We start from the raw sequence: 12,287 nt of genomic DNA, 5'->3' as shown, positions 1-12,287 counted from the left end.
CTCAAGTTGACCTCAGGAAAGATTAATGAATCAAATCCAGCGAGTTATGATATCATTATTGGACGCAACTTGCAGACCAGGATTCTTTCATTTTTTCTCCATCTAAAGTTGGTTGGGCAGTTCACCCTCTCTCTTAGGGTCTACTTTTAACCAAAGGCAGCTGCTCTGTAAGTTTGGGGGTGGGGTTGCCCTGTTGCCTGTCATGCCTCTCCCTCTCTCTCACCTTATCCTCATCTCTATTCATTCTGCAGCTGCATTTCTCTATTTCTCTATTCCTCTATTTCTCTTTCTCCCTCTCTCTCTTTCCCGTGCTCTGAATCTCTCCCTCTCTCTCTCCCAGTCCTGAAGATGGATGTCAGAGCCCCCAAACCAGTTCAACAATAGCCTCCAGCACAAGGTGAGCTCCCGCAGCTGTGGAAGGGACTTTCTCGAGGCCGCTAACTGGCTAGCATGAACGGCTCAGTATGGCAACAGTATGCTTTTGTTCTGGCTCTCAGCCTGAAAAGGGCCGAGGGGGGCTTCAGCGCAGCGTCCTAACACCAACTCATTTTTCTCTCTCTCTGCATGCCCTCTTTACCCTTCTTCCCCTCCACCTCCACCTTCCCCCCTCTTGCAGCTGTGTATGTGTGTCCGCTGAAGTGGGCGGGAGGAAGTGTGAGGGCATGGGGATGATGGAATACGGGCGTGAGGCGGGCGGTTGGGGCCTGTTTTGGGCGCGTTTTCCCCGCCGCCTGATTAGAGGGTCGTTTATGGGCCTTGTGACGCTTTTGTCTGGCATGTTCAGGGGCGGCCGCACTCCGTAATTGGACGATTGGCCACGCTCTGCGGCTGCACCGGTGATTTATAACGCCCACTGAATGGACCTGACTTCATAACGGCACAGGAACAGTGTTGAATGCACGGCAGCAAAAAACGCCAGTGAAAGGATGAAACATCCACCGAGGCCTTTGTGTCGGTGTGAAATCAGCCAACGGGGACAAAGAGAGTCCCCCTCTTTCTTTCTCCATTTCTATTTTTCTCTACTTCTATGTCTTTATTAATCTCTTTCGCCCCTCTGCCTCCCTGTTTATCTACATCACTGCTTTTTAGGCCACTCTCTATTTTTCTCTCCTCTGGCCCTCGTCTCTCTCACTGTCAAACCATCTCTCTCTGTCTCGGGTCGGCCGCATCTCTCTTTTCTCTCTTCTTTTCTCTTCATTTGCTTTTGTACTGTCTTTGTTAATGGCTTTGTATCAGGAGTTGTCCTCTAATATTCATTTCAGTACAGGGCTTTTTACTCTGTCTCGTTTTATCTTAATCTCACAGTCTTTACAAAGTTGTCCTGCAGCACACTGGGACAATTCGCTGAGACCAAACCCGGTAAAGTTTCGCTGCAAAAATCTCTTGGGATTCGTCTTTCCTATAAACATATTCTTCAAGTCTTCAGAGCACTTCTCTGAAGTGTAAAACACTTTAATAGAGCTAGGTCTTCTGCGAGAGAAATGGAAAATACATAGACTTTAAAAAACTAGAAAATAAGGTCCATTTGAAAATTTCATAAAAATGCATGAACGAAAAGATTAGTAGTAGTATCAAAACAGCTGAAAGTGCATCCTAATTTGAATATTTGAAATGAATGAATTACAGCATCCATTGATTTTTGATTTAACTTCTCTTTTTAAAACAGAATACATTTTGTGACTTTCAGTAAAAAAAAAAGTCTTAAATATTTATATGGAAACGAATATTTACAATTTCTCAATTAAATATGCCTGCATTTATGTAAAGCAGATTTAAAGTTTAGTTGCTTTAAACTGAATTTGCCAGGTTTTATGCAATAATATTTTTTACTGCCATGCCTGCTTGTTGTGATTTTCTATGCTCTAAGTGTATAATAAGAAATGTGTAGTTATGAGGATTTCTAGATTTGTATAAGGAGTTTTGTGGGTGTATTTCAAAGCATGAAATCTTTATCAAATATGTCCATGCATTAGTGTGCATGTCAGTGTGTGTGTGTGTGTGTGTGTGTGTGTGTGTGTGTGTGTGTGTGTGTGTGTGTGTGTGTGTGGGTGGGTGGCTGGGTGATGGTGGTGTAGCAGTAATGCTCATGGTGTGTACAGGGCAGCTTTTAATGACCTCCTAATTAAGTTTTACACTTCCACCATTGGCCAGACCGTGTAGTTGGGGTTAAAGGTTGAACATAAAGTGATCACTAACAATTATTAATTTTTCTATAAAAGGTTCTGAAAAAATAAACTGTATCTTTTTTAGCAAGCATACACAAGCTTATTTTATGCAATCGACAGACAATTAGTCAAAAATGTATTTTATGCTACAATACTTGAGACGTATACGGGGGACGTAATACTTAATGATTTAAAAATGCAAAGAAATTGTGTAAAATATGGACACTGACAGGTTTACAATTACATGTAGGTAGCAAAAAAAAATACATGGTTATTCACCATATTAAAAACAGCAGAAAAAAGAAACCAGTATTTAATTATAATTTTATTATTTTACACCCAAAGAAACAAACAAGAATTTACATTGACATGTATATACTTTTCCCCAGAAACCTCAGTTTCTACTTAAAATCTGGATCAGATATCTAGGAAAATTTATGGATTAAGACATTTAAAGCATCAACTGGTTGAAAGATCATGTTGTAATTCCATGTACAGGTGTATGTGGTTATTAGACCCAGCACTAAGATCTGTCAGATTTTTCTAAAGTATATTAGTCTGTATGTAAATGCGTCATATTGGTTGTTGATCTGTTTGTTTTGTGTGTGATTATGGACTGGTTTGTACTTAATACATTTAAAGTACTGGTTTGTACTTAATAAATTCAAATCCTAGGCCACCACCAGGTTTTTGCTGATGCAAAAGTAAGATTTTATATCTATCAAAATCTTTGGCGTTGGCATTTTGAGTGGAATGATATCATGGACAGTTAGTCTTATTGGCAAAAATTTAATAAATTAAGCATATAACATGTGTATGAAATGCGTATATTTACATATTTATCTGCACTTTGCACAATTGTTTCCTGTTGTAGTCAAATTGTTTTCTGGTTGTATTCTACTAAAGAGTGTTATGTATCATCATTTAACTATTGCTAAAACAACCAATCTAATGGTGGCCTAAGACTTTTGCACAGTACTTTTAATAGCAAGCCTGCTTTGGGACTTGGTTCTATCCCTAATGAATAAGTGTGGGCAATTATTTCTGACTTTCCTTGGTTCCCTTGGGACTCGGATGGGAGTGAGAGAGTATTAAAGTTCCCCCTCCCTTTAGTCCCCCTGCCCCCTGATGCTAACCTGCAAGGGGGGGTTAATATAGTCGCTTTTCGCCTTGTGTTAAATAGGAACAGTTTCTCTTGTGTTAATTCCCCATTTTGTCCGTGTCTGTGCGCAAGGCCTCTTGCCGTTCAGTTCCTTATTCCCTGCCTAAATGCTTCACTATCCCTCCCCTCCTCTCGTTTTTTTCCCTACCCTCCCTGTTTTGCGTCGTTCCCTTTTCTTCTCATGCCTCGTCTGGTTCTCGTGAGGCCAGCCAGATTATGTTGCTAAGGAGATTTTTCTTGCCTTGCTCTCTCTCTCTCTCTCTCTCTCTCTCTCTCTCTCTCTCTCTCTCTCTCTCTCTCTCTCTCTCTCTCTCTTTTCCTCTTTCTCACTCTCGCTCTATTTTTCTTGTTTTTTCAGGGGTTTTTTCATTGATTTCGTGTTAATGCATTTTGAATGCCACTCAGTGTGTGTTGGGGGTGAGGGGAGGTGTGCAGTGGGTTCACACTCAGTGGAGGAATTCTCCTCTGAAGGGGTAGATGGGGAGGGTGTCTAAAGAAAAGTGTAAGAGCTAAAGAGAGCCACTCAAGTGAAAAATGAGGTGATTTTTACCGATCTTGGGACCTCGCTCGCACACAAATACATACAAACTCAATAAAACCGTGACCACCCACTCCTCTCTTTTCCCCTCCCTGCTATTACACATTTGAAAGGCTACCTTAGAAACGCGAGAGTGCATTGGCGGACATAGATGTCACTCTTCAGGAAATGTGGGTTGGAGCCAGGAGAACGACATTCAAGTCAAACCAAGGTTCAATCCACCATCATAAAGTTTCATAAATGTAGAACTAGCAGGAAACTGCCATTTAATGAGACTCCATTGTGAGACTGTGTATTTAACAGACAGAAAAGGAAGAAGAAAGTTGGGGAATCGTGTGGAGAAAAAAAGACAGAAGACGAAAGCATAGTCGTTATTTAGGGACGGGGAACACGTAGACCACGAGCAAATCATTAAGCAAATACCTGAAATATAAACAGTATGATAAAAGGTTTATTTATCTAATTGGTTTTTTTGTTGTTGTTTTTTTTTCATTTTGGGCCCTATGTGAGAACAATTTGGAAGGTCTACTTTCTCTTACTTATTCAGGTTTTAATAGCAAGGACACTGAATGCCTCTCTCAATACAAGAAAACTAGAGTCTTTCATTTGTACTAACCTCTGTTTCCTAATTGGTGCAATGTCTCTAGAAATAGTGAAAAGGTTTGTGATAGTTGTTAGAGAAGAAATTGAAAAAATGAATGATTAATACAAGTCTAGTAAAGCATTTAGACACTGTAGAAAACCCTACAGCACTGTTTAGAAAGCAGGGGTTATGAGAGAAAATTAGATTATTATACAGTTTGAGAGGTCATAAAACCAGATTTCATGTATACCTGTACTTCAGAGTCACTGTTGTGCTGTTAATATCATGAACAGCAGCTACGCGAATTCCTCTCCACTGCTTCTCTTTCTCTCCCCATCCCGAGACACCCTGAGGTTTGGCCAGCTCCAGTCACCTCCCACCTCGTGATGATTACGGACCTTTGAAGAAGTAGATGCCGAACTCGCAAACATCCCGAACCATCTAGAGACGTACCAGTGCCTTTTGGATCCCGCTACATGTGTGGAGTTTGACATTGGACCTCCTGGAGTGTTTAAAGGCTCTGGCATGGAGAAGCTGATGCTGGATCTGTGATGATCACAAACGTTGAGCTCATAAAACTAGGAGCTACTAACCATATAGACTGTATAAGACTGTGGGAAGAACATTACTTATAATCTTATACTCCAGTACTCATGTTAGTTCTCACTCTCCAGTGTTCTGTATTGTTGAAAGATTTATGATCAAACTCTTGATGTCACCCAAATGAGGATGGGTTCCCCTTTTGAGTCTGGTTCCTCTCAAGGTTTCTTCCTCATAACATCTAAGGGAGTTTTTCCTTGCCACAGTCGCCACGGCTGCTCATCAGGGATAAATACACACCATTCACCTTCACTGTTGATTTCTGTAAAGCTGCTTTGAGATGTCTGTTGTGAAAAGTTCTACAGAAATAAACTTGACTTGACTTGACTTGACTGTTTTCAGACCAAGATAGTCAAGGCACAAGTTCCCCTGTCCTTTTTCTTTCCAACAAAGAAGAATCCAGTAGATGAAGGAGGGTTGTTTATGATTTTCTGCGATTACGTGGTCTATTTCTACATCTATTGAATTTCTATCTAATCTTGAAGAGGTTTGAAGTTAAGAAAAGGAATTCAAGCTTATCTATCGTACTATCCAAGTGATTCACTCAATTTTATGTTATCTTTGTGAATGAGCTAACAATGAAAAGTCTAATTTAAACCCCACTTTTATGTCCTGATTCAATCCATCCACTCTCACGAGAGAGGTCAGACTATAGGACTCTAGGAATTTCTTCTTGGTCATAATATTAAGAGCCAATAAAATAGCTGAAATGTTAGCTGTAGTGCTGTTTGATCAGGATACAGTACATTATATATATTAAATATATTTATTTTAGCAGTAGTTTATAGATTGATAGCTCACCAATCCATAACAAAATTTTGGTTAAATATTTTTACCCACTCACTGTCCCATTTACACAACTCAAGATTTTATTCAATTCCAATATTTATCCTTAAAAGTGCAGAACAAGCCCATACTAAACCAAATAATTGATAATTCAATGCTCTTTAAATGTACAATTTTATTGCCAAGGGGGCCTAGCCACTGCTCCTCTCTAAACATTTCCAGACAAACATATCCACACTTGACCTTTTACCTTTAACCCCCAAAAACCGCAAAACAAATAACAAATGACCATTGACTTGCACATGCTAATCATTTGAATGGTTCTGGCTGCAGGGAAGAAAAATTACACACTCCTGTTTTTGTCTTCTGTCTCCACCTCAACTTTGACAATACTTTGGCACAATAAGGACAAATAACTAGTACTTTTAATATATATTATGCATATATGTGTATATATATATATATATATATATATATATATATATATATATATATATATATATATATATATATATATATATATATATAAAAATAATACAGGTGCATCTCAATAAATTAGATTATCAGGAAAAAGTTGATTTATTTTAGTAATTTAATACAAAAAGTAAATTCTTTAGATTTATCACACACAGACTGATATATTTCAAGTGTTTATTTCTTTTCATTTTGTAATTATTGCTTACAGCTAATGAAAACCCAAAATTTTGAATCTCAGAATGTTAGAATATTGTGAAAAAGTTCAATATTGGAGACTCGTGGTGTCTCACTCTAATCAGCTGATTAAATCCAAACACCTGCAAAGCTTTCCTGAGCCTTTAAATGGTGTCTCAGTCTGGTTCAGGCTACACAATAATGGGGGAAGACTGCTGACTTGACAGTTATCCAGAAGATGATCATTGACACCCTGCACATAGAGGGTAAGACCCAAAAGGTCATCACTAAAGAAGCTGCTGTTCACAGAGTGCTGTATCCAAGCACATTAATAGAAAGTTGAATAGAAGGAAAAAAAATGTGGTAGAAAAAGGTGAAATGAAGCCCATTCAAGAATTTGGGGGAAATTCACAAAGAGTGGACTGCAGCTGGAGTCAGTGTTTCAAGAGCCACCGCACACAGACGTATACATGAGCTACAACTGATGCATTCCTTGTGTCGAGCCACTTCTGAACCAAAGAAAACGTCAGAGGTGTCTTACCTGGGCAAAGGACAAAAAGGACTGGATTGTTGCTCAGTGAGCCAAAATCGTCTTTTCGGATTAAAAGAAAGAAAATTTTGCGTTTTATTTAAAAAAATCAAGGTCCCAGAGTCTGGAAGAAGAGAGGAGAGGCACAGAATCCAAGTTGCTTGAGGTCCAGTGTAAATTTTGCCCAGTCAGTGGAGGTTTGGGGAGTCATGTCATCTGCTGGTGTTGGTCCACTGTGTTTTATCAAGTCCAAGGTCAGCACAGCCATCTACCAGGAAGTTTTAGAGCACTTCATGCTTCCCTCTGCTGACCAGCTTTATGGAGATTCTAATTTCATTTTCCAGCAGGATTTGGCACCTGCCCACACTGCCAAAAGCACCAAAAGTTGGTTAAATGACCATGGTGTTGGTGTGGTGACTGGCCAGCAAACTCACCAGACCTGAACCCCAAAGAGAATCTATGGGATATTATAATGAGGAAAATGAGAAACCAGAGACCAAAAAATGAAAATGACCTGAAGGCCACTGTCAAAGAAACCTTGGCTTCCATACCTTTTCAGCAGTGCCACAGACTGATCACCTCCATGCCACGCCGAACTGAGGCAGTAATTAAAGCAAAAGGAGCCCCTACCAAGTATTGAGTACATATACAGTAAATAAACATACTTTCCAGAAGGACAACAATCGACTAAATTGACTTTTCATTGTTCTTATGAAATTACATTTTTTGAGAATTGGTGGGTTTTTGTTAAATGTGAGCCAAAATCATCAAAATGAAAAGAAATAAACACTTGAAACATATCAGTCTGTGATGAATCTTTATAAGTTATGAGTTTCACTTTTTGTATTAAATGAATAAAATAAATAAACTTTTTAATGATATTTACATTTATTCAGATGTGGCTGTAAAATGCAAAATAAAGTTAAAAATCACTAATATGTGAAATCCTTTAAACGCGACACCAATGAAAACAAGCGGCTTTCATAAATGAACGGTTTTTCCAAGCTGAGATTAATTAAAAAATATGGGTTAGTAAAGTTATCATAAAGCTTTCTGTTTTTGCATTGCATTGCATTATAGAATTATTTAAGGAAATGAAAATTCCAGTGCACTGAAAGGATTCAGCCCTTAAAATGGCGGGCTCCCTTATCAGTGATCTGGCACTAATAAATTCATAAATCCATTGAGGCTTTTTTCTTGCCAATCATATGCCAGTGTTTAATCTAAAAGAGAAAATAATTGGTCTCAGCACCAAATTGCTTTTGGTCTGGAATCAAGACCACAGTGATATCAAGGGTATAGGCATGATGGCACATTATTGCCTTAGCACCAACATGAGCAGGGAGAATTTGTAGGAGTTTTAAGACTATTTTAATAATGATGAAATTCAATATTTCCACCAGGAATCACTGAAGGAATATACTGTTTTACTGGTAAATGATTATATACTGTATAATGATATGCTAATGATGCTAATTGAGGGTTTTAACATTTAACTCCCTTTGATCAGCCACACACACAACAGATTAAAGCAATAAAACATGTCTGTCATCTTATTAATAAATGTAATTATACAGTTGTTTTTTGTTTATGCTGCAGCGCAATTACAAGTTCTGATAAGCTTCTTAAGATTCTTCATGATTTTTCATTAATCTGAGATCTTCTTAATTTTTTAAAGCGTATGCAAATCAATACTTAGAGTTTATTTTACCATTCACTTGTCATAATGAGGCTTTAAATCTGCAGAAAACTGTCAGTCTGTAAATAAAATTGTGGACATTTATTACTTAAAGACTATAAAAAACACAGCAAGAGACTGATGTAATCTCAGTAATGTCATTAATTCTGTTTCAACACATAGAATCTTAACAATATTAGGTTAATAATGGTTTTACTAGCAACAAGCTAAAAAGGGAAAAAAACTTAATGCAAGAACCTAAGCAATAAAAACATTATAAAAATGTTTTGGGTGTGCTTCATATAATAGATTTGTCTGTTTCATTAATGACACTTGATGCATTCTGAGTGAAGATGATGTAGAGAAAGTTCCACCTCAAAATTCCACTTCTGCTTGTCACATTTCTCTCTTCAGAGCATCAGTACCAGTCTTGAAACATCATCCCATTTCACAGTCTTCCAGCCTATTTATGTGAACCAGTTGTCTTCTAAGAAAGAGCGAGCAAAAGAGCGCAAAGAGAGACACACCATCATTCATCACCTCATCCTCCATTTGATCCTTTTCATCGGGTATCGTTTTAATTCTGGAAGAGAGGAGCGGAAAAAAAAACAGCAAAACTGAGCTAATGTCTTTTTTGTCCTCCGCAGGACGGTTCATCTTTTCTTCGTGGGTTGCTGGTACAAATCAGGCTATAGCGCACCCTTTCTCTTAACACAGAGGGCCCGGACGGGGCAAGAGAAAGATCTCAATTGGGCGACGATGTGAACACAGTTAATCCTCTATTGGTGTCAAGGTGACCAGAAAAAATCGGCTTAATGTGACTTTGTTAAACTGGACACAGTTTGGCCATTCAAAACCAGCACCCCCAACCGCATGTCTCCTCTGTCTGCTTCAACTCAACTCTCTCCCCTGCCCTGTTTACCACCCACATGCATCAGTAGCAGTGCATTAAGACACATACATTCATAACGCCGGTATATTAAAGACCCGGGAGCCCTGGCCGTTTTGTGTGACAGTGAAGCGATTAGTATAAGCTTTTCTCAAAAGGAAGAGTGACATGGCAGCAAGTCCATGGGCCCTAAATGTTGAATCTCCTCCCATCTTAAAGCCTAATCCCCTATTTCATGCACATTAGGCCTGTGTAAACTATCTCCTGTGTCCTTGTTGCAGAGTGCGTTGCTAATGACGGTGCCAGCGTTGCCAAGCTCATCCTCATATATCTAATTCGAGACAATAGTTCAAAACAATAGGATCAATTTGCAACCGTTTGTTTCACAGACAGCTTTCGTTTCAGTCACGCATTAACAACAAAAGATACAGATTTTTTTATTTCGTCCAATCATTTGTCAATTTTAGGCTATAGATCATGGTAATATCTGATAATATCTCCAATATATATCCAAATATGTTTACCTCTTGATAACACCTCTTTATTGATTATCATCGTAATATTATTAATTATTATGTTCTCAATTTTCCCTACATAGCTCTCCATAAGCTTGCCAATTTATTCTTGGACCTTGTTCAATCATATACATTTTCTTTCAACAAGCAGTGTTCAAGAGCCAAAGGCCAGGATTTCAATTTCCAAGCATACAGAGCAATAAATGCAGAGTAGCTAGATATTAAACATTTCAAGGATCATAGCCATAATATATAGATAAAATAACTGTTAAATCTAACAAATTCAACAATATGGCAAAGTCAATCAATCATTCAATCAATCAATCAATCAATCAATCATTCAATCAATCAACCAATCAATCAATCAATCAATCAATCAATCAATCAAAGTATAAGTGTGTCACTTTTGCCAGCTCTAGTGCTAGATACAATGCAGAATGTAGCCAACAAGGGGGATACCTGTGTATTAGAAACACGTGAGATACTTACTGAGGCTCATATTCCAACACTTTAAGCTAGTTTCAGGTTTTTATGTAGTTTTGGGGTAAAAAAAAATAAAATTTAGCTGAAACCCTAGTAAATGAGATTAGCTCAATCACAGTTGCTAGTCTGTATGGTGTCAACTTTCTTCTACTTTATAGAGTCACTACAAAGTAGTCATACAGCAGTATGAATTTTTGGTGAAGTATAATTTGCCTGAAGTATTATAGTGAAGTATTAGACTATGTAAATATTAATGCCTGATTACTCCACCAAAGTCGATGGTCATGAGCCAATGCTGCATTTACCACCATCAATCGACATGTTTTTATTGTTATTTATTATGTATTTTTATGTATGTTTTATTGTTTACTTTTCAACCCAGTAAATGGCTTTTTAAATACTTGAAAATTGCGGCTAGTTTTACGGAAACAGGGTTTTTTTTTAATTTATTTATTTACACCTAATTATTTCCTAATCAATTCTAATTATTAAAAAAAAAATCATAATTTTCCATGGGAAAAATATATAAAGTAAATGAAACAATTTGGAGTTTAAGAGGGTAATTTAGAGCATTCTGAATGCAGTGATTTAATGTTGTGATCTTTTTGTAAAATTTCTTGTGCATTAATGTGGCTCATTTCAAACACTATTAGAGATTTGGATTTGTTGGTTGTTTGCCTATAACAGCCTGGGCTGTCATACTTTATGTTTTTATTGTAACATGTCCTTTAGGACACTGCCTAGCTGTACTAGCTATGTTGTCAGTGTGTAGCACATCTCCAGCTGTAGTGCTTAGTGAAGGTTTCGGGTGAATAAATCATATTAAAGTCATTAACCCAGCCATTAGGGTTGCACAAGCCAGTGCACTTTTAGTGCCGTTCCCAAGCCTGGATAAATGGAGAGGGTGGCGTTAGGAAGGGCATCCAGCATAAAACATCAAACATGCGTATCATGAACCAGAATTTGAAGAGTGGAAAGTCGGTTGGACCAGATGACATACCGGTAGAAGCATGGAGATGTTTAGGAGAGATGGCAGTGGAGTTTTTAACAGGATTGTTCAACAAAATTTTGGAAGGTGAGAGGATGCCTGAGAAATTAATAAGGAGTGTGCTGGTACCGCTTTTTAAGAATAAGGGAGATGTGCAGACCTGCACTAACTACAGGGGAATTAAGTTGATCAGTCACACCATGAAGTTATGGGAAAGAGTAGTGGAAGCCAGGCTGAGAGAAGAGGTGACCATCTGTGAGCAACAGTTTGGTTTCATGCCGAGGAAGAGCACCACAGATGCATTATTTGCTTTAAGAATGTTGATGGAGAAGTATAGAGAAGGTCAGAAGGAGTTGCATTGTGTGTTTGTGGGTTTAGAGAAAGCATATGAAAGCATATAGAGAGAGGAGTTGTGGTATTGTATGAGGAAGTCAGGTGTGTGAGAGAAGTATGTGAGGGTGGTGCAGGACATGTATGAGGACAGTGTGACAGCAGTGAAGTGTGCAGTAGGAACGACAGACTGGTTAAAGGTGGAGGTTGGATTGCATCAAGGATCGGCTCTAAGCCCTTTCCTGTTTGCAGTGGTGATGTAAAGGTTGACAGGCGAGGTCAGACAGGAGTCTCCCTGGACTATGATGTTTGACAGGTGTACAGCAGATTTTAGTGAAAAAGTATAATAGTTGCCTCCCAACGTCATTGTGTTGGAGGATAAATAACAAT

The 12,287-nt window shown here is 38.3% G+C and overlaps 1 protein-coding gene across 1 annotated transcript in view; it reads left to right on the top strand.

Moving 5' to 3' along the window:
- Positions 1-11,929, top strand: part of LOC310738110 (uncharacterized protein) — a 234,317-nt gene extending 222,388 nt beyond the window's left edge. The window contains exon 2 of the mRNA XM_083563081.1: positions 11,558-11,929. Coding sequence (XP_083419207.1) covers positions 11,558-11,574 — 17 coding nt within the window. The 3' untranslated portion in view covers positions 11,575-11,929. The remainder of the gene's footprint in view (positions 1-11,557) is intronic.
- The last annotated feature ends 358 nt before the right edge of the window (positions 11,930-12,287 follow it).

The sequence above is a fragment of the Silurus aristotelis genome, assembly GCF_946808225.1.
Source record: "Silurus aristotelis genome assembly, chromosome: 15".
Classification (NCBI taxonomy): domain Eukaryota; kingdom Metazoa; phylum Chordata; class Actinopteri; order Siluriformes; family Siluridae; genus Silurus; species Silurus aristotelis.
Note: the sequence above shows the minus strand (reverse complement) of the source record. Positions and strands in the feature narration are given on the sequence as shown.